This window comes from Phyllobates terribilis, unplaced genomic scaffold, assembly GCF_046119375.1.
Source record: "Phyllobates terribilis strain yellow unplaced genomic scaffold, ASM4611937v1 Scaffold_1__5_contigs__length_1240528914, whole genome shotgun sequence".
Classification (NCBI taxonomy): Eukaryota; Metazoa; Chordata; class Amphibia; order Anura; family Dendrobatidae; genus Phyllobates; species Phyllobates terribilis.
The window spans coordinates 1,198,585,127-1,198,608,171 of record NW_027362761.1 but is presented as its reverse complement, the minus strand read 5'-3'; the positions used below and the strand labels follow the sequence as shown (position 1 = coordinate 1,198,608,171).

General features: G+C 44.2%; 1 protein-coding gene and 1 long non-coding RNA gene across 2 annotated transcripts in view; one reads left to right on the top strand and one right to left on the bottom strand.

Annotated features, from left to right (window-relative positions):
• LOC141173246 (lim and transglutaminase domain protein ltd-1-like) overlaps window positions 1-1,848 on the top strand; it is a 33,693-nt gene extending 31,845 nt beyond the window's left edge. Inside the window, exon 5 of the mRNA XM_073657868.1 lies at window positions 1,630-1,848. Coding sequence (XP_073513969.1) covers window positions 1,630-1,831 — 202 coding nt within the window. The 3' untranslated portion in view covers window positions 1,832-1,848. The remainder of the gene's footprint in view (window positions 1-1,629) is intronic.
• LOC141173262 (uncharacterized) lies at window positions 877-21,993 on the bottom strand. The gene is made up of 7 exons (XR_012252627.1): window positions 21,500-21,993; window positions 20,499-20,588; window positions 2,901-2,946; window positions 2,728-2,776; window positions 2,562-2,642; window positions 2,413-2,450; window positions 877-1,848 (listed from the first exon to the last, which is right to left on the bottom strand). It is a non-coding gene; the product is annotated as an uncharacterized lncRNA (long non-coding RNA).
• Between the last annotated feature and the right edge of the window lie 1,052 nt (window positions 21,994-23,045).

Genomic DNA, 23,045 nt, shown 5'->3' with positions numbered 1-23,045 from the left:
TTACTGCAAAGTCAAAAGTTTCCATCCATTTCCTTAGTATTTGGTCCCATTGCCCTTACACTGAATGACTTGGGTGACACGTTTGGGATTTCCTTCAAAAGCTTCTCACAATAGTTGGTTGGAATTGGCCGATTCCTCCTGACAAAACTGCTGTAACTGATCCAGGTTTGTAGGTCGCTTTGCTCGCAGCGTTTTCAGCTTTGCCCATAAATTTTCAATGGGATTGAGATCAGGGCTTTGTGATGGCCACTCCAAAAGACCATCTTCACAAGGTCTTTTGCTTTTGTCCTTGGGTTGATATGCACATGTCGGACCAAAGCACGTTCATCTCTGGGACACAGAACCTGTCTCCTTCCTGAGCGATATGACGGCTGGACATTCCCATCTTGTTTGTACTTGCGTATAATTGTTTGTACAGATGAACGAGGCATCTTCAGGTATCTTGAAATTGTACTCAAGGATGAGCCAGACTTGTTCAAGTCCACAATTCTCTTCCTGATATCTTGGCTGATTTCTTTAGACTTTCCCATGATGCTACACAACGAAGCAGTGTGTTTCAGGTGTGCATTAAAATACATCCACAGGTGTGTCTGTAATTAACTCTGATGTTGCCGAAAAACTGATGAGAAGCTTCCAAACACGACATCATCATACGGGCAGTCCAGAATTGTTTAAAAGCATAGTAATCTTAGTGTATGTAAACTTTTGACTTTGAAGTAAGTAATAAAAATGCCTTAAAACATTCTCTCTCTCTCATTATTCTGGCATTTGGCAAATATTAAAAATTATAGTAATCCTAATTAACCTAAAACAGCAAAGGTTTATTCTGATTTCATGTCAGATATTGAGAAAAACAACATGCATATATGTCTTTTTATATAGTGTGTGTAAACTTCTGGTTTCAACTGTGTATAGTGCATTTTTATTTCGGTACTGTATAGCGGTAGCATAGTATGGTAATGGCACAATATGGCACTGCTATTTGGGGAGTAGCAGGATACGGTGACAGCACTGCATGGCATGTTTAGCTGTTGTATACGGTGATAGCGTTGTACAACACTTTATTTTCACTGTATGGCACTATTTCTTGATCCTTTGCACTAGTATTACTACTACTACACGCTGTATATTGGGGATATAGGATGATGTTTAATGCGGCACAGAGCTGTATTCCACTCTAAAAGGAGGATTATTCCTTATAATAATGCGGTGTGGCTATGGAAGACGACCACTTTTAATATCGTTTCCTATCTGGGGATGTTCTGGGGGCTGCATGGAATATATCAGACATCATGTGGTTTCCTTTATCATTTAGGATCACCCACTTACTTCCAATGAATTATCTGGGGCCTTCTGTATTTTATGGTGGGCTGTCAGAAATCACGGTGCCCACTGTAATTCTATACAACCTATAGACTGTGGCCTACAAAGTATATTATTTTTTTTGCATGCTTCACAGGAAGACACTTTTCTTATCATCTTGAAGTCGGGGAGAAAACCAGTCAAGATACTCCTACTAACATCGAGAGAGCATGAAAACTAAATAGAGAGAGGATCCATATTCTGGGTTTCATCCCTTTAAGGCCCTGTGACGAGGAAGGGTTAACTGACAACTCTTGCTTCTTGTAGATATGAAGACTTTTTCTTCCTCACCGACCCCGAGGATTTCATAGAAACTCATTGGCCCGACAACCCGACTTGGCAGCTGCTTGACTCAATAGTTTCTTTTGAAGATTTCGAACGGAAAATCTTCAAGACCTCCGAGTTCTTTAGACTCCAGCTTTTCATCATCTCTCCAAAAGCTTTCAACCTTACAACAGGTACAACATGACAACAGGAGAAATCAATCTTTACGTGTTAAATGTTGTTAAGGTCAAGGAAAGGGAAAATGATAGAAAATTAATAAGACAAGTTAACGCTTCTCGGAACTTCTGAGAAAAATGCTAAATTTCCCTAATATCAGAAATGATGCCTATTGCTAAAGGAGTTACTGGTATTTATCAATTGGGAAGACAACAATCTTTTGTCCAATATACACATTTCTTATAATACCACAATATTAGAATTAAACAGTTCTGAAAATTCATTATTTATGCTTTTTAAAGAATCCTCAGGGGTGGAGCTTACAAAAAAGAAAAGAACAATATTTGTTCTTGCGGGAAATACAAACTTTGAACATTCTCTTTTTCTTTGAATAAGGGCAAATGATCAATCCCTCCCACAACAATAAAGTCTTGCTTATCTTCAGGTTACATAACCATGATTAGACTCAGGACTCCTTGGGGGGTGGAGTATAGAAATTAAAGAACAATATTTCCTCTCATGTCAAAGAAAAGCTTTAAAAAAAATCCCCCTTTCTTAAATTAAGGACACATTTTATAACCTCAAAACTTTTGCTTTTTTTCAGGATACAAAAACGTTCTTGAGCTCAGGGTTCCTCAGGGGTGGAGCTACAAAAATAAAAGGACAATTTTTGCTCACTTCTTTTTTTCTTAGGTTATGATCATATTTTTAACCTTCCCCCTCCCCTCAACCCCACTCAAAAAAAAAATCTTGCTTACCTTTAGATTACACAATCATTGTTGGGCTTAGGACTCACGGATGGCGTTTAACAATTAAAAGATCAATCTGTGAATTAAAAACTTAAAAAAAAAAGTCACCTTTACTTGGGTTTAAGGTATATTATGCCCCCGTCCCCCCAAAAAAATAAATAAAAATCTTTCTTACCTTCAGGTTACACAATCGTAGTTGGGCTCAGGATTCCTCTAAGGTGGAGCTTGTAAAATGAAAGAAAAATATTTGTTCTCTTGTGAAACAAACGTTCAGAATTCCCCATTTCTTGTGTTGAGGGAACATTATAACCTTTTTCCCTCGAGACAAAAAATCTTAATCTTGCTTACCTTTAAGTCATAACATAGTTGGCTTCAGGACTCCTCTGGGGTGGAGCTTACAAAATAAAAGGACACATTTTGCTCTTGTGAGAAAGAAAAATTTTGAAAATTCCCTTTTTCTTGGGTAAAGGGCGAGGGCACATTTTAACCCCCACAAAATCTTACCTTCAGGTAACACAAACATGATTCAACTCAGGACTCCTCGGGGGTGGAGCTTATAAAAACAAATAAAACTATATTTGTCTTTCTAAAGAAGACAAACTTTGAAAATGTGTTGTGCTCGGGTTCAGGTCACATTTATATATAAATCTACATTGTGGTTATTGCTCTAGCTACCCTACTGTTTCTCTTGAGCCTGGTGTATCCATGAAACAGGAGGAACTGGATGAACAGTACTATAGGTTCTGTTCTAATAGGGGAGTTCAACATCTATTGTATTATGATAGTATATAAATATTAATTGATTGAGGCAGATAGGCACTAGCTGCCAAACCCAGCATGAAATACACATTTTTATAGCCTACAATTAAAGAGAGATGGAGTTTTTAAACTTTCGTATACTGCCTACATTGTCCATAAGCTTAAAGGAAATTGTCCTTTTTGAACAATCCTTTTTTATTAGAAAGCCCCCCCTGAAAATAAGCTGATCACAGTGATCAGCTACAATCTGTGTGGCAGCTTAGCAGCAAGTGTACAGTTTTGCTGCAGCGCCACCACAGGTCAAATGAAGTACTGCATGGTGAAATTTAAATCAATGGTCTGTTCATGTAATCCATGGAGATGTTGGGTCCTCCAAAGAGAAAGATGTTCTTCAAATGAGACAACCTATTTAATTTGACCATCCAACAGCACCATCTAGACCCCTTACGAGACAATATCTTAGAGGGTTAATACACTGCTGCGTTTTATGTTCTCAGGACTCCTGCCGCCTTCATTGTGGTTTCCAGAACAGTTAAAAGCATTTTGTGATTTTTCTTGTTGCTGTAATACATGAGCTGTCTGAGCACTGTGTTACCCTCAGCTTTGTGAGGCCTTTGTAGAAGAGGACAACAGCAAAGCAGGAGAACCAATTATTTCATCAGCGATGCTGTGCATAGGCATTATAGGATTATCTGAAAAATTTTGCCGGGATCTCGGCAACAAATGTGCAGAAGAGACGACTATTAGAAAGTAAATATTAAAAGGCTCCACTTTATATGGAAATAGGATGTTTTTATTCTATTATTATTGCTATTTTCTATGGTGCGGAGGACTCTGAAAACCCTGATAGTTTGGGGGCCGTCATGTGGACATTTCTGGTGCTCGTACCTTCTCCTTGTGTACTGATCCAAGCAGACGCAGGGGCAAGAAAGTCACAAGAGTGACAAGAAGGCAGGAGGTGAACACGGTGTATACTCGTATCCTGGCTGGGTCCTTACCTGCCTCCTCTTCACCATACATGTCAAACTAATTACCTACATCTTATCACGTCAGGCTGAATAAATTACTTGTTCCCCTTTCTGCACTGGAAATCTTCCCAGTTATCATATTTAGTAAAGCCGAATAAAGACTTGCGTCCATCAAGTTCGACCTTTTAGTTCTGTAATTGCTAAAGTTGATCTAGAGGAGGGCAAAAACCCCAAATGATTTGGCCAATCTTCACCTGAGGAAAAATTCCCTCCCGACTCTGAAACCAGCAGTCAGAATAAATCCCTGTATCAACCTACTATTTTATTCTATTTTTAAGTATATGCTGAAATCTGCCTGGTATCTAGAAATGCATCCAGTCCCCGCTTGAACTGGTGTAGTGAATCCGACATTACCGTCTCCTCACTCTCCACTGGACACCAGGTCACTTTCCCATACCCCCTCCCACTGGACACCAGGTCACTTTCCCATACCCCCTCCCACTGGACACCAGGTCACTTTTCCATACACCCTCCCACTGGACACCAGGTCACTTTCCCATACCCCCTCCCACTGGACACCAAGTCACTTTCCCATACCCCCTCCCACTGGACACTAGGTCACTTTCCCATACCCCCACCCACTGGACACCAGGTCACTTTCCCATACCCCCTCCCACTGGACACCAGGTCACTTTCCCATACCCCCTCCCACTGGACACCAGGTCACTTTTCCATACACCCTCCCACTGGACACCAGGTCACTTTCCCATACCCCCTCCCACTGGACACCAGGTCACTTTCCCATACCCCCTCCCACTAGACACCAGATCGCTTCCTCATACTCCCTCCTACTGGACACCAGGTCACTTTCCCATACCCCCTCCTACTGGAAACCAGATCACTTTCCCATACCCCCTCCAACTGGAAACCAGATCACTTTCCCATACCCCCTCCCACTGGACACCAGATCACTTTTCCATGCCCCCTCCCACTGGACACCAGGTCACTTTTCCATGCCCCCTCCCACTGGACACCAGGTCACTTTTCCATACCCCTCCCACTGGACACCAGGTCACTTTCCTATACCCCCACCCACTGGACACTAGGTCACTTTCCCATACCCCCTCCCACTGGACACCAGATCACTTTCCCATACCCCCTCTCACTGGACACCAGGTCACTTTTCCATACCCCCTCCCACTGGACACCAGGTCACTTTCCCATACCCCTTTCACTGGACACCAGGTCACTTTCCCATACCCCCACCCACTGGACACCAGGTCACTTTCCCATACACCCTCCCACTGGACACCAGATCGCTTTCTCATACCCCCTACCACTGGACACCAGGTCATTTTCCCATACCCCCTCCCACTGGACACCAGATCACTTTCCCATACCCCCTCCCACGGGACACCAGGTCGCTTTCCCATACCCCCTCCCACTGTACACCAGGTCACTTTCCCATATCCCCTCCCACTGGACACCTGGTCACCTTCCTATTACCCCTCCCACTGGACACCAGGTCACCTTGTTATACCCCTTCCCACTGAACACCACATCACCTTCCTATAACCCCTCCCACTAGACACCAGGTCACCTTCTTATACCCCCTCCCACTGGACGCCAGGTCAACTTCCTTTAACCCCTCCCACTGGACACCAGGTCACCTTCTTATACCCCCTCCCACTGGACACCTTCCTATAACCCCTCCCACTGGACACCAGGTCACCTTCTTATACCCCCTCCCACTGGACACCAGGTCACCTTCCTATAACCCCTCCCACTGGACACCAGGTCACCTTCTTATACCCCCTCCCACTGGACACCATCCTATAACCCCTCCCAGTGGACACCAGGTCACCTTCTTTTACCCCCTCCCACTGGACACCAGGTCACCTTCCTATAACCCCTCCCACTGGACACCAGGTCACCTTCTTATACCTCCTCCCACTGGACACCAGGTCACCTTCTTATACCTCCTCCCACTGGACACCAGGTCACCTTCCTATACCCTCTCCCACTGGACACCAGGTCACCTTCTTATACCCTCCTCCCACAGGACAAGAGGTCACCTTCCAATGTGCCCTGTTCACGAGATGCCGAGTGTCCCCATATTCTCTCACTGCACTTTGATGATACATCAGACAATGTGGGACAACGTATATTAATTCCTATCCCACCCTAGAAAACCAGGAACATTCATTCTTAACCCCTTAATTACAGCATTCTAGGCCACAAGATATATTACCCATAGACTATCCCAGATTACTGGAAATGTTACATTCTACCCTTAGATAACTCCTGAACTCCCCCAGACCACCAGAGACAAATCTAGTCTTTTAACCATTTCAGGCCATAATGGAATAATAAGCATTAACCCCTAAACCACCGTAGACCGGCTGCCGTATTACATGTATCATCAACATGTATTACAAAATGTATTATTCCTATTGTTATTGTGAAAGAGCGATGGCAAATAAAACCCAAAAGTCGCCCACGATTTAAGATTCGCTTATTACCGGATTTCCAGGACATTACAGCAGACACTTTCTTGGCAGCGGCTGGAACTAGGTCAGTCCTTGTATTTCTTATCTATGTTTAACACCCTCACCCAGGGATGATAAATGCCAGCGAGAACACAATGCCAGGCTCAACTCTGCCCATTAATGTTCCAACCCGGCCATCACATTACATTACTGTGCATACAGATGGAAAAATTGGACAAATCATTATGGATTTAATCCCTGTTATTATAAGAATCTTCTTAAATATTTTCCGATGAGTCCTCATCAGTGCAAGAACTCTGCTTGCTGACAGTGAATGTACAAATTGATGGTTTGCCTTCAGATCTTCAATAATAACCTGTCCTAATCTAGTCCTGCGCACAAAGGTCCTGGGTGAGAGGGAGACGTGATGCACTGTAACAAAGTAACTGAGTGCTCTCCAGTGTCAGTAGGCCACAATTAGAGAAGATTTCATAAGTTTTACCCAATTTTTAATAAATTATTGTTTACCCTTCTCTCAATACAGAAGACGGCGAAGTCAAAATTTCACTCGGCTGCTCACACCCAAGGGAATATAGTTATAAGATTTACCAGCTTTTTGATAACAGCAGAACTTTGGTAGAAAAGACCTTCGGGATACTGAGCATCCAAGAAACCCTCATGACCCTGCGCATTTTCCCCCCTTGGCATGGACAGTACGAGCTCATGATATTTGCCAGGCCTGTCGAGGCCGAATATCCGTACAAATGGGTTTGCTCCTATCAAATTGATTGCCCTCAGCCGAAAACTTCTCTAAAGCTGCCGGAAAATCCATATCACTTTTGGGGGCTAAATCACAAAGCAAAAAATTTTGGGGTCATCAGCTACAACTCCGGTGAGGAGTTTGGGGTCATCGGCAAAAATTCTGGTCAGGATCTTATCATGGTAGACACCAGCTCACTCAAAGTTACATTTAAGACATCCAGACCCCTGGTGGCAACCTTCCAACTAGCCCACCCAGAGATGACGGAGGTTTTCAGTAAGAAATGTCTGGTCTCGCAGATGGAGGACAACCAACTTGGATGCTTCCTTCTCCTGCCTTTCCTTGGATACTACAGATTGTCCTTGTTTATTAAAGACCTGGAAACTGAAAACTTTCAGAACGCAGCTAATGTTCTAATAAAATGCAAGACCCCAATAAACCATAATGAACTCTTCCCGCCCAATCTCAGCAATCACTGTGGACCCGGAAGCAACTCAAGACGTCACGGTCTCACCAACCCAAGCCACACGTCTCCGATCATCACGACAACCACCGGGAAATGTAACATCACTTTCCATACGTTGTGGGACTTGGACTTATATCCACTTTTGGAAAATGGTAAAGTAGTGAACGGCTTGTGCTCCCTGGACAGGCACTGCTTCCTCACCCATGTGGACCGTAAGATCAGCTTGACCGTTCATCTTCCAGAGTCGGGACGTTACAAGATGAGCATTTTTACTAGACGCCAAGATGTCCAAAAAGTTCTGGAGTTTTCACATGCTTGTGACTACGTCATTGACTGCTACTCCAACAAGAGTCTACCACCCTTCCCGAAAGTGTACACCGCATGGGGCCACGGCTGCGCCTTACTGCAGCCACGAGTCGGGCTCCTTCCCGTTGACAGCTGGGAGACATTTCGAGTGAAAATTCCCAGCGTTTGTAAGGTCCTCGTCATTGGTCCCGTGAAGACGGAACTTCAGCTCACCAAGAACAAGATCTGGGAGGGGAAGGTTTTCACGGGCGGCGCCGGCTCCGTTATTAAAATAGCTGTGAAAGTGACGCCCAACGCCGCCACAATGGACATCGTCATGGCATTTAAAACCCAAAATGAGAGACTCGATACGACTTCGGGGTAACAAACATGGCAAAAAATGAAAATATGCCTTATGTTATAATGTGTCCTGTGTAGATGTTATCATTGGGGCCCTTTTCAGATTGAAGCAATCATCTGATCGCCGCAGGTCTAGCATCGAAATCCCTGAGAGCTTCTGGGTCCCGTTTTTTGGAATAGATCATCGATGGGTTGGGTCTGCCAGAATGAAAGCCGCTTTTTACTGTGGGTCATAGAGGACGATGCCAATGCTGGAAAGACATATGTAACGCTGTAGGGGCTGCGACACAGAGCGTCATGGATCCTCCTAGGAGAAAAGCATCAGTAATTGCCAATCGGGGGCCATTAGACGGAGCGTTACGCGTTTGCTGTATTCGAATATCGGTCAAATCTCAATTAACTAATCTCTAGTTAATAAAGATGAGACAAAAATGCTAAAAAAATAAATATTTTTTCCTATCTTTTAGCCTGTAAGTTCCATATATATTGAACTATATTGAAATCTGACTTCAATAGTTCAGACCGTGGTTGGCTCTATATGTCTTCCATGCTTTACACTGCAGCGCTTCCTATACAGCTTATATAGGAGTTTGTACAAAGAGAGCGCATTTCTGTAACAGACAGATGGGTTGGGGGGCTGAGGTTCTTTATATAAAAGGTCTTTAGACTCAAGGAAGTGATGAGGATAAACCTCCTGATGGACGAGAGCTGCTGTAAAATAAATCTTTCCTCATAAGATTGACAGTGTTTTATTGTCCCTTTTTCCCTGGACTTATTATAGGGGGTCTCTTATGGGGTTTGAACACCTCCGGGGACATGTTTGTAGTTTGGGCTAAAGTAATTTTTGTCATCAAATTTCTTTAAAAATTTTGCAGCATTCGGCTTTTACAGGTTCTTTATTTCCTTGCACATTGCTGATAACAGAATGAGTTAACTGAGAATCTGCCAGTAAGCTGATTCTGATGGTGAGTTTGTAGCTCTTTTATATGTCTTTTTCTGCATTCACAGTTGTAAATAAATGACCAAGTCAAAGCTCAGCTCAACTTTATTGTGGTCTGCGGCCACAAGTCAGCGGAGAGGGATTCAGAAAAGAACAGAAAAAAAAAAGAGTTTGATACTCACCGTGAGAATGAGCTTAATGGCGGATTCTCAGTTAGATCATTCTGCAGCCAACAATGTGCAAAAAAAAAAAACTATTTTAAAACCCAAAGTGCATTTTTTTAATGAAACCCAATTGCAAAAGTTATTTTTGAATTAAAATACTTAAGAAATTGGTCCATAAAAAGACCATTTTCTTTAAAACTTCAAATTACTGTCCTGGTCTCGGTATCATCAATCAGTTCAGGACTGGGAGAACCAAGTGGCAGCCATGCGACAGCAGCTCCATTCCATAATTTCAGAAGAAGAAGCGCCCCCCGAGCTCTGCCATGTCCTCTCTGCTCTTCACTGCCTTGTATCTGGCTGTAGGACAACTGTCTGCAGCAGAAGCCTCTCTCCTCTACTGTAGGACACAAGCTTGGTAAGCCGCACCCTCTTAGCTAAGGAGGCAACATCGGTCAGATCGCTAGCCCAGGATGGAACTGATCCGCAGGGGATTATGTTCTCTGCAGGATTTCTACACAGGTGACCATGTAGGAACTGCCGCAGACAAACACACGAGAACAGCAATAATCCTTGTAAGTTCCAATACAGCTGGACCGTTGCATGGGCAATAAATGAAGTGCCAACATTTTTTAAAATTTCCATTTTTTGTGGGTTTGTCCATAGGACCAGTGGATCAGATGATTGGGGCTCGCACCAGAATTCCTTTAACACATTAGATCCAGACCAGGAGGTTAGAAACAATGGCTACTACAATATTTATTTATGGCGGAGAATGTGCATCCTGCTCCTCATTACACATTCCGCTTCCTTACAGTACACCAATATTTATCTCCAAAAAATGACACTAATTCATCATCGTCTTTCAGCTTTGTTTAGTGCCTTTTTTTTTTTGCTCCTCATTCATTATTTTTAGTTACATATTTTTAATCTTACTTAGGTTCTTTTTTTTTGTTTTCTTCGGCATTACGGGCGCAGTTTTCCTTATCCGGAAGTTTTTAGCTAATTCATCATTTTCGGCTTTTTCGAAAAATGGCTAAATATTGTGCTCAGCCGTACTCCAGTGCCCTGGATCACTGACTAATGTGCGACACTTTAAAGGAACGTGGAACTTTTTGTTCTAAAAAGGTGATAAAATAAGTTAAAAAAAAAAAACAACAAACTTTTGTTTTGGTGCAGAAGTTGGCACAAAAAAAAATCTTAATGAATACAACAGGGCAAAATTGAAAAGTCTCTTAAAAAGATGCAAATGATGAATCAATGGTAAAAGTATCACTATATGCAGAGTAGGTTTCCCTCCAAGCTGAGGGGTCTGGAGAGGAAAGCGTTTGGCTGGGGCTGCACGGCGGCACTTGTGGTGCGACAGGTACTATTATAGAGCTCCCATCTTGCTGGAAAATAAAACGGTCACTTTGCAGACAAGTCACGTTCCATTTGCACTTTCCACGCACGTCTACGGCAAGTGAGTCGCCTCCGATTCGCAACAATAAATCCAACACATTTGGAAACATTTGTGACTCTGTCGCATGAGGTCACAGGTTGCAATGCGACATAATAAGAAATAATTAGCTGTGATGTTGCAATGCGACGCTGCGCTTTGTGTAAATCAGCCCAATAATTGGTTACAAGTAGAGATAAGTGAACCTGAAGTCAAAAGTTCTGGGGTCGTAATAACATTTAGTGTCCAGGGGTTAAATTCCGAACACCGACTTAAGTCCGTTTTAACGAGAGAAAGAAAGAGAAGAGAGAAAAAAAGAGAGACACAGAGAAAGGTACAAAGAGACACAGAGAAAGATAAAGACAGAGACAGAGAAAGATACAGAAAGAGAGAAAAAGTAAGAGAGAAAAAGAGAGAGAGAGAGACAGAAAGAAAGAGACACAGAGAAAGATACAGAAAGAAAGAAAAAAAGAGAGACAGAGAAAGATACAAAGAGAGAGAGAGAGATAGACAGAGAAAGATACAGAAAGAGTAAGAGAGAAAAAAGAGAGACACATAGAAAAGAGAAAGAGACACAGAGAAAGATAAAGACAGAGACAGAGAAAGATACAGAAAGAGAGAAAAAGTAAGAGAGAAAAAGAGAGAGACAGAAAGAAAGAGACACAGAGAAAGATACAGAAAGAAAGAAAAAAAGAGAGACAGAGAAAGATACAAAGAGAGAGAGAGAGATAGACAGAGAAAGATACAGAAAGAAAGAAAAAAAGAGAGACAGAGAAAGATACAAAGAGAGAGAGAGAGATAGACAGAGAAAGATACAGAAAGAGTAAGAGAGAAAAAAGAGAGACACATAGAAAAGAGAAAGAGACACAGAGAAAGATAAAGACAGACAGAGAAAGATACAGAAAGAGAGAAAAAGTAAGAGAGAAAAAGAGAGAGAGAGAGACAGAAAGAAAGAGACACAGAGAAAGATACAGAAAGAAAGAAAAAAAGAGAGACAAAGATACAAAGAGAGAGAGAGAGATAGACAGAGAAAGATGCAGAAAGAGTAAGAGAGAAAAAAGAGAGACACACAGAAAAGAGAAAGAGACACAGAGAAAGATAAAGACAGACAGAGAAAGATACAGAAAGAGAGAAAAAGTAAGAGAGAAAAAGAGAGAGAGAGAGAGACAGAAAGAAAGAGACACAGAGAAAGATACAGAAAGAAAGAAAAAAAGAGAGACAGAGAAAGATACAAAGAGAGAGAGAGAGATAGACAGAGAAAGATACAGAAAGAGTAAGAGAGAAAAAAGAGAGACACATAGAAAAGAGAAAGAGACACAGAGAAAGATAAAGACAGAGAAAGATACAGAAAGAGAGAAAAAGAGAGAGAGAGAGATAGAAAGAAAGAGACACAGAGAAAGATACAGAAAGAGAGAAAAAGTAAGAGAGAAAAAGAGAGAGAGAGAGATAGAAAGAAAAAGACACAGAGAAAGATACAGAAAGAAAGAAAAAAAGAGAGAGACAGAGAAAGATACAAAGAGAGAGAGAGATAGACAGAGAAAGATACAGAAAGAGTAAGAGAGAAAAAAGAGAGACACACAGAAAAGAGAAAGAGACACAGAGAAAGATAAAGACAGAGACAGAGAAAGATACAGAAAGAGAGAAAAAGTAAGAGAGAAAAAAGAGACAGAAAGAAAGAGAGAGACAGAGAAAGATACAGAAAGAAAGAAAAATGTGATAGGAATCCTGCTAATATATAAAGGACATCACTCTCAGTCAAATAACGGCCAGAAATATAGCTATTATTGCAAAATACTGTATCTTTATTATACAAAGTACAACATGTGATATACAGCGGTAAATAACATAAAAGGGTGACTGGGATGAGAGGCCGGATAGGGGGTACGGTGAAAAATACCCCAGGGAAAGAGAAGAAAACCTTAGCCCAACTGCAGATATATCCACAAGATATGTACCCAGGTGTTGTATATAGTCAAGCAATGTAGTCTGTGTCCGACTTGTTGGAGAGACACCCAGGCTGTGGGTCTAAAATTAGACATACAGCATGGCAAGCAGATCAGCATGTCTATAGCGTCAGGACGAAGCCACTTTGGTGAAACGCGCGTCGAGGCGCGCTGTCCATTCCCCTCTGCAGACTCTCCACACTTGGTCATCGCTATGTACCAAGGTAATGTGTGACTATTTTGATTACTATATATTCACGTGATCTAAGCAGACCGCTATAGACACGCTGATCTGCTTGCCATGCTGTATGTCTAATTTTAGACCCACAGCCTGGGTGTCTCTCCAACAAGTCGGACACAGACTACATTGCTTGACTATATACAACACCTGGGTACATATCTTGTGGATATATCTGCAGTTGGGCTAAGGTTTTCTTCTCTTTCCCTGGGGTATTTTTCACCGTACCCCCTATCCGGCCTCTCATCCCAGTCACCCTTTTATGTTATTTACCGCTGTATATCACATGTTGTACTTTGTATAATAAAGATACAGTATTTTGCAATAATAGCTATATTTCTGGCCGTTATTTGACTGAGAGTGATGTCCTTTATATATTAGCAGGATTCCTATCACATTTCTCTTTCTTTTTTGGGATGTTTAGATTTTGATTGCGAGCTCTTTCTATAGGTTTATATAAAGATACAGAAAGAGTAAGAGAGAAAAAAGAGAGACACACAGAAAAGAGAAAGAGACACAGAGAAAGATAAAGACAGAGACAGAGAAAGAGAAAGATACAGAAAGAGAGAAAAAGTAAGAGAGAAAAAAGAGACAGAAAGAAAGAGAGAGACAGAGAAAGATACAGAAAGAGTAAGAGAAAAAAGAGAAAGAAGGAGAAAGAGACACAGAAAGAGTAAGAGAAAGAGGTAAGAGAGAGAGAGAGAGAAAAAGAGAAACAGAGAGACAGACAGAGAGAAAGAGACAGATTTTTTTCCAGCTCCAAAGTTCGGGTCACCATTGTCAGGTGGTAAATTCTAAACACGGAGTTCTCCCGGAAATCCGTTTGAAAGAGAGAGAGAAAGAGATTTTTTGCTTACCAGTTCGGGTCTCTATTATTTTCTATGGGGTTCGGGTTCTTGTGGAAGTTCGGGTACTTTCTCAAATGTTCGGATCAGGTACCAGAACCCGAGCTTCCACCGCTCTGCTCATCACGAATTAGGAGCTTGCAACAACTTTTCTCAGATGCAATTTTGACACATTTTTCAAAATCTGAGTTGTAAAAATTGTGAAAGACGAGCGCCGTGTGCGGTTTTGGAGCAATTTATTCACCATAAAGTCAGATTTCTTTGCATCTTGTCACATATGCCGTATAACATGGACATGTTCGAACTGTCCGGCAGCTCTCCTGACCCGAGAGTGACAGATTCATGTATTTCTGTGCAGCAGTCATGCTCACATCAGGAGAGCTGCCGGCCAGTCCCTGCACTGCGATGCGATCCTCGTCCGTGTTATACGGCCGGCTGACTGCGCCTTTAGTAGGATGATCCATGTGGCTTCACTGTTATTTCCTGGATCTGTCCCTCCTGACTGTGAGCCGACTGGTGGGATGGAGGAAGCTGTTGGTGCATCTACATCTTGAGGATTCCACTTATCGAAGCCAATGGCTGATCCACGTCTTCAGCGGATGACCGCTTATTCAGGTGCTCAGTGATGTGGTTTCAAAAGGTGCCCAACCGTCCTCCATCTTAGAAGATCAGTCTGATACACTGGAAGGACAGTCAGAACTCTGGCACATAAATAAATCCTTGAAGAGTCGCCGTCTTTTTACTTTTTATTCCATAAATCAATAGAACATTTGACAATGAGCAACTTTGTAATATATCTCATCAGAGAAATCTGCTTCCTTCTCCTCCAGGACTGATCATTCCCTCTCAATTCATGGAATGAATCTGTAGTGAGTGAATACAGACTTTCCCATTACTGAGATAGCAGATGACAGTTGGTGCTCATAATGTTCTGTGGAGGGAGGAGCTAAAGGAACACACACATTCTTTGTAGGAGGGAGGAGCTAGAGGAACACAGACATTCTGTGGAGGAGGGAGGAGCTAGAGGAACACACAGATATTCTGTGGAGGAGGGAGGAGCTAGAGGAACACACAGACATTCTGTGGAGGAGGGAGGAGCTAGAGGAACACAGACATTCTGTGGAGGAGGGAGGAGCTAGAGGAACACAGACATTCTGTGGAGGAGGGAGGAGCTAGAGGAACACAGACATTCTGTGGAGGAGGGAGGAGCTAGAGGAACACAGACATTCTGTGGAGGAGGGAGGAGCTAGAGGAACACACAGATATTCTGTGGAGGAGGGAGGAGCTAGAGGAACACACAGACATTCTGTGGAGGAGGGAGGAGCTAGAGGAACACACAGATATTCTGTGGAGGAGGGAGGAGCTAGCGGAACACACAGACATTCTTTGTAAGAGGGAGGAGCTAGAGGAACACAGACATTCTGTGGAGGAGGGAGGAGCTAGAGGAACACACAGATATTCTGTGGAGGAGGGAGGAGCTAGAGGAACACACAGACATTCTGTGGAGGAGGGAGGAGCTAGAGGAACACAGACATTCTGTGGAGGAGGGAGGAGCTAGAGGAACACAAACATTCTGTGGAGGAGGGAGGAGCTAGAGGAACACAGACATTCTGTGGAGGAGGGAGGAGCTAGAGGAACACAGACATTCTGTGGAGGAGGGAGGAGCTAGAGGAACACAGACATTCTGTGGAGGAGGGAGGAGCTAGAGGAACACAGACATTCTGTGGAGGAGGGAGGAGCTAGAGGAACACACAGATATTCTGTGGAGGAGGGAGGAGCTAGAGGAACACACAGACATTCCGTGGAGGAGGGAGGAGCTAGAGGAACACACAGACATTCTGTGGAGGAGGGAGGAGCTAGAGGAACACACAGACATTCTGTGGAGGAGGGAGGAGCTAGAGGAACACACAGATATTCTGTGGAGGAGGGAGGAGCTAGCGGAACACACAGACATTCTTTGTAGGAGGGAGGAGCTAGAGGAACACAGACATTCTGTGGAGGAGGGAGGAGCTAGAGGAACACACAGATATTCTGTGGAGGAGGGAGGAGCTAGAGGAACACACAGACATTCTGTGGAGGAGGGAGGAGCTAGAGGAACACAGACATTCTGTGGAGGAGGGAGGAGCTAGAGGAACACAGACATTCTGTGGAGGAGGGAGGAGCTAGAGGAACACAGACATTCTGTGGAGGAGGGAGGAGCTAGAGGAACACAGACATTCTGTGGAGGAGGGAGGAGCTAGAGGAACACACAGATATTCTGTGGAGGAGGGAGGAGCTAGAGGAACACACAGACATTCTGTGGAGGAGGGAGGAGCTAGAGGAACACACAGATATTCTGTGGAGGAGGGAGGAGCTAGCGGAACACACAGACATTCTTTGTAGGAGGGAGGAGCTAGAGGAACACAGACATTCTGTGGAGGAGGGAGGAGCTAGAGGAACACACAGATATTCTGTGGAGGAGGGAGGAGCTAGAGGAACACACAGACATTCTGTGGAGGAGGGAGGAGCTAGAGGAACACAGACATTCTGTGGAGGAGGGAGGAGCTAGAGGAACACAGACATTCTGTGGAGGAGGGAGGAGCTAGAGGAACACAGACATTCTGTGGAGGAGGGAGGAGCTAGAGGAACACACAGATATTCTGTGGAGGAGGGAGGAGCTAGAGGAACACACAGACATTCTATGGAGGAGGGAGGAGCTAGAGGAACACACAGACATTCTATGGAGGAGGGAGGAGCTAGAGGAACACACAGACATTCCGTGGAGGAGGGAGGAGCTAGAGGAACACACAGACATTCTGTGGAGGAGGGAGGAGCTAGAGGAACACACAGACATTCTGTGGAGGAGGGAGGAGCTAGAGGAACACACAGATATTCTGTGGAGGAGGGAGGAGCTAGCGGAACACACAGACATTCTTTGTAGGAGGGAGGAGCTAGAGGAACACACAGACATTCTGTGGAGGAGGGAAGAGCTAGAAGAACACAGACATTCTGTGGAGGAGGGAGGAGCTAGAGGAACACAGACAGTCTGTGGAGGAGGGAGGAGCTAGAGGAACACACAGATATTCTGTGGAGGAGGGAGGAGCTAGCGGAACACACAGACATTCTTTGTAGGAGGGAGGAGCTAGAGGAACACACAGACATTCTGTGGAGGAGGGAAGAGCTAGAAGAACACAGACATTCCGTGGAGGAGGGAGGAGCTAGAGGAACACAGACATTCTGTGGAGGAGGGAGGAGCTAGAGGAACACACAGACATTCTGTGGAGGAGGGAGGAGCTAGAAGAACACAGACATTCTGTGGAGGAGGGAGGAGCTAGAGGAACACAGACAGTCTGTGGAGGAGGGAGGAGCTAGAGGAACACACAGACATTCTGTGGAGGAGGGAGGAGCTAGCGGAACACAGACATTCTGTGGAGGAGGGAGGAGCTAGAGGAACACAGACATTCTGTGGAGGAGGGAGGAGCTAGAGGAACACAGACATTCTGTGGAGGAGGGAGGAGCTAGAGGAACACAGATATTCTGTGGAGGAGGGAGGAGCTAGTGGAACACACAGACATTCTGTGGAGGAGGGAGGAGCTAGAGGAACACACAGACATTCTGTGGAGGAGGGAGGAGCTAGCAGAACACAGTCATTCTGTGGAGGAGGGAGGAGCTAGAGGAACACAGACATTCTGTGGAGGAGGGAGGAGCTAGCGGAACACAGACATTCTGTGGAGGAGGGAGGAGCTAGCGGAACACACAGACATTCTGTGGAGGAGGGAGGAGCTAGCGGAACACACAGACATTCTTTGGAGGAGGGAGGAGCTAGAGGAACACACAGACATTCTGTGGAGGAGGGAGGAGCTAGAGCAACACAGACAGTCTGTGGAGGAGGGAGGAGCTAGAGGAACACAGACATTCTGTGGAGGAGGGAGGAGCTAGCGGAAAACAGACATTCTGTGGAGGAGGGAGGAGCTAGTGGAACACACAGATATTCTGTGGAGGAGGGAGGAGCTAGCGGAACACAGACATTCTGTGGAGGAGGGAGGAGCTAGAGGAACACAGACATTCTGTGGAGGAGGGAGGAGCTAGAGGAACACACAGACATTCTGTGGAGGAGGGAGGAGCTAGCGGGACAGACATTCTGTGGAGGAGGGAGGAGCTAGAGGAATATACAAACATTCTGTGGAGGAGGGAGGAGCTAGAGGAACACACAGACATTCTGCGGAGGAGGGAGGAGCTAGAGGCCGACACAGACGTCCTGCTGCAAGTTCTCCATTTACACTTCTCCATAGAACTTTATGAGAACCAACTGTCATCTCCTATCTCAGTAAAAGGAAAGTCTGTATTCACTGAAAACAAATTTAATCCAAGAATTAAGAATAAATGATCAGTCCAAGGGGAGGAAGCAGATTTCCCTGATAAGCTATATTACAAAGTTTCTTTCACCATAATTACGTTTTAAATTGCATGTCATCCTGAATAACTCGAAATCTGAGAAATGGCTGTGATTTGTACTTCAGAACCAGGGATGTTCTTTGTACAAGATCTTTGCTCTGATTTATATTTAGGGGAGGCCTAAGCAGCGACAACCCTTCGCCTTTGAGGAGGGTGATTGGGCCAATGGACAGGGTGGCCTGCCCCTTTAAGAAATGTATCATTAAGAAATGTATCACTGACTTCTATAACAAATATCTTTATTGTTCAACAGTGATGCATAATAATGTAGTGACTGAAGAACAGATCCTCCGTGGGCCATATCAGATCATATAAACTAGGGCTTAGCAATGGATAGATAATTCAAGATGTCTGCTTGCTGTCAATGAATAATGGCATTACTTATACCGTATAATTACCAATTATCACATTGTGCAGTTTACACAGGAGCGGGACTTGTTGCAATGTATCTTCTCTTTTGAAAGAAGCAGTAAACTTGGGTCTCCTTAAATAATAATAAAAAAAATCGGAGGTCTAAGGAGGTACAGTGAGGCCCAGTGTAATTCCTATAGTGCCCTGTAGAAAAAATATGACTGTGTGTATGAGGCCATATATTATGGGAAATCCGCAGTGCGCATATTCCAATAGCGAGAGTTATGTTTCCACAATAAACATTTCTGCGCCAAAATAAAACCGTAGCATGTGGATGGGATAAAGTTTAAAATAATTCACTGGCAAGAAAAAATTGAGAAATACTGCAGAAAGGTATGTGTGTAAAATCTGCAAAGTGTGAACACGAATATGAAGGCAAGAAGGTAAGTAACAAGTAACATATAGGGACGATGATATTTAAAGGATCAGCTCTACTCTCTAGGAAAACCAGGACTAAAATAAACCCGTCCTTATCGCAGGGGCTTAAGGATGAGGGGCACAGGAGCACTGGCAGAGCGGCAGGGAACAAGCACACTGCACATTTCCCACATCACCCATCACTCAGCTCCTCATCAGCACCAGGACACTGCGGACCACAAAGCCCCACGGCTGATAACATCACACAAGAACAAATGTATTAATAGGACAAGGACTAGGTGACAGCTCAGCGCCAACCACCGAGCGAGCAGATAAGGGGGCACAGTCAGGGCCGGCCTTAGGGTATATGGCGCCCTGTGCGAAATCCCTCTTGGCGCCCCCCCCCAAAGAAAAAAAATTAAACTCATGTAGGTGAAAACAACAAGTGCATTTTTTATTAATCAAATGATCAAGTAATAACAAGCAACAAAAGTTGAAAAGTTTTAAAGCCGCCACCACGATAAGGTAGACTCTTCTGGCAGGGCCCTACTCTAACCTATTAAAATTTTCTTAAAATATCCAATACTCTTTTTAGATATATTTTTATTTAGTTTTCTTTAAGGGAATGTGTCATATACATTTTTTTTTAAAAATGACCAATAATACCACATACAGGGAATACTGCCACACCATGACCAGACCACATATTACCACAACATAGTGACCGAATAATACCACACAGAAGGGGGAAAAACTGCCACACCATGACCAGACCACATATTACCACCACATTACTAATATTACCACCACATTACTAATATTACCATAAGTGTCATTATGCACGGGAGCTCTATACATGGTATGTATAATGTAAGTGTCCAGGTAATCTAGTGATCACCAGTGACATTATACACAGGAGCTCTGTATATAGTGTCAGTGTACAGGTAATACAGTGATCATCAGTGACATTATACACAGGAGCTCTGTATATAGTGTCAGTGTACAGGTAATACAGTGATCACCAGTGACATTATACACAGGAGCCCGGTACATAGTATATAGTGTAAGTGTACATGTAATACACTGACTCACTGGTGACGTCTCTAGGTGAAGTCCTTCAGCTACGCTTTTCTCCTTCATCCAGCACAGACCGCCATTACGTCTTCCAGCCAGGACTCGTCTCTGCATAAAATAACACAGTTATCTAGAGCACATTCCCCAACTTCTACATTACGCAGCTGAATACAGACGTGTATCCACCATCAATATATGGTTAGTTATTATACAACCTACCATTCCAAATATAAATTGTAATCCACCACGGTGCCCCCATTAACTGTAAATAGGCACTTAATATATAATTTAATTAGAACCTCTACTCTTTCCGCCAATTTGTTACCAGTTACACTCCTGCATCCGCAACGCCCCCTACTCTATACTTCCTGCTCCCCGCATTCATTATTTACATGCACCCCCTGCCCCAATTCATTATATCATGTCCTGCTCTCCCCACCCCATCATCATTTACTGTCCCCCACCCCACATTCATTATGTGCAGCTCATTATCCCCCTACTCCCAATTCCCCCATGTGCAGCTCATTTTCTCCCAATTCCCCCATGTGCAGCTCTCACCCCCCCATGTGCACATCTCTCATCCCCCTCCCCCACATGTGCCCCTCTCTCATCCCCCTCCCCCACATGTGCCCCTCTCTCATCCCCCTCCCCCACATGTGCACCTCTCTCATCCCACTCCCCCACATGTGCACCTCTCTCATCCCCCTCCCCCACATGTGCACCTCTCTCATCCCCCTCCCCCACATGTGCACCTCTCTCATCCCCCCCATGTGCACATCTCTCATCCCCCTCCCCCACATGTGCACCTCTCTCATCCCCCTCCCCCACATGTGCACCTCTCTCATCCCCCTCCCCCACATGTGCACACCTCTCATCCCCCTCCCCCACATGTGCACCTCTCTCATCCCCCTCCCCCACATGTGCACCTCTCTCATTCCCCTCCCCCACATGTGCACCTCCCATTCCCCCCACTCCTAGTAAATTGTATTTAAAAAAAAAAAAAAACTTGTTATACTTACCCCCATGCGATCCCTGCAGAATCCTCGTCCAAATCGATGACACCAGGTTCTCCTGACTTCCGGTCATGTGACGGTGCCGTCACATGACCGGAAGTCAGAGAAATCATGACAGAGATGTTCCGGCCCCGGCGCTTAGCATGGGGCCGGGGGCCCCATGAGGAGAGAGACACACAAGAGGGGGGCCCCCAAGGGGGCCCCTACCGGCCGGGCCCCATACTGGAGTCAGGGCAGTCATGCCCTGATGGCGGCCCTGCTGGAGGCTGAAGGGGCCCCCTCTCCCTCGGGGCCCCCGTTCAATGAACCGGCTGCACGGGCGGTAGTTCCGCCCCTGTGTGTGAGGAGGAGAGAGTGCAGCGCGCCCGGGTCCCGGCCGGACATTTCAGAGCAGAGAGGGGGCGCCGGCGCCTGAGCACAGAAGAAACGCTGGGCGCTCCCTCTCTGCTCTTCCATAAGAAAAATACCGACGGGGAGGGAGCCAGCGCAGCGCCCCCCTTCACTCTCAAGTTTGAGGCGCCCTGTGCAGTTGCACAGCTGGCACGCCCCAAAGGCCGGCCCTGGGCACAGTACGGGCTGGGGACGGTATCATTCACATACCGCGCCTGCTCTGACCTCTGTATGCTTTGTAAAGAATCAGGAAGAATCCAAAAGAACATGTTCATTCACTTACTGGATTATTGCACCATTGTTATATTTGTTCTAGAGATTTCTCATATCAAATCCGAGGTCCGAGGTGGTTCTAGGTATCCGAAGAGCAGATTCCCTGAGTGTACACAGCACAAGCTGAAAAGTGGCATAAAGAAAACGTTTAATTATAACATTGTATAAGAGGAAGCATTATAGTAGTTATATTCTTGTACATAGGGAGCAGTATTATAGTAGTTATATTCTTGTACATAGGAGCAGTATTATAGTAGTTATATTCTTGTACATAGGGGGCAGTATTATAGTAGTTATATTCTTGTACATAGGGAGCAGTATTATAGTAGTTATATTCTTGTATATAGAGGGCAGTATTATAGTAGTTATATTCTTGTACATAGGGGCAGTATTGTAGTTATATTCTTGTACATAGGGGCAGTATTATAGTAGTTATATTCTTGTACATAGGGGCAGTATTATAGTAGTTATATTCTTGTACATAGGGGGCAGTATTATAGTAGTTATATTCTTGTACATAGGGGCAGTATTATAGTAGTTATATTCTTGTACATAGGAGCAGTATTATAGTAGTTATATTCTTGTACATATGGAGCAGTATTATAGTAGTTATATTCTTGTACATAGGGGGCAGTATTATAGTAGTTATATTCTTGTACATAGGAGCAGTATTATAGTAGATATATTCTTGTACATAGGAGCAGTATTATAGTAGTTATATTCTTGTACATAGGAGCAGTATTATAGCAGTTATATTCTTGTACATAGGGGCAGTATTATAGTGGTTATATTCTTGTACATAGGGGGCAGTATTATAGTAGTTATATTCTTGTACATAGGGGGCAGTATTATAGTAGTTATATTCTTGTACATAGGGGCAGTATTATAG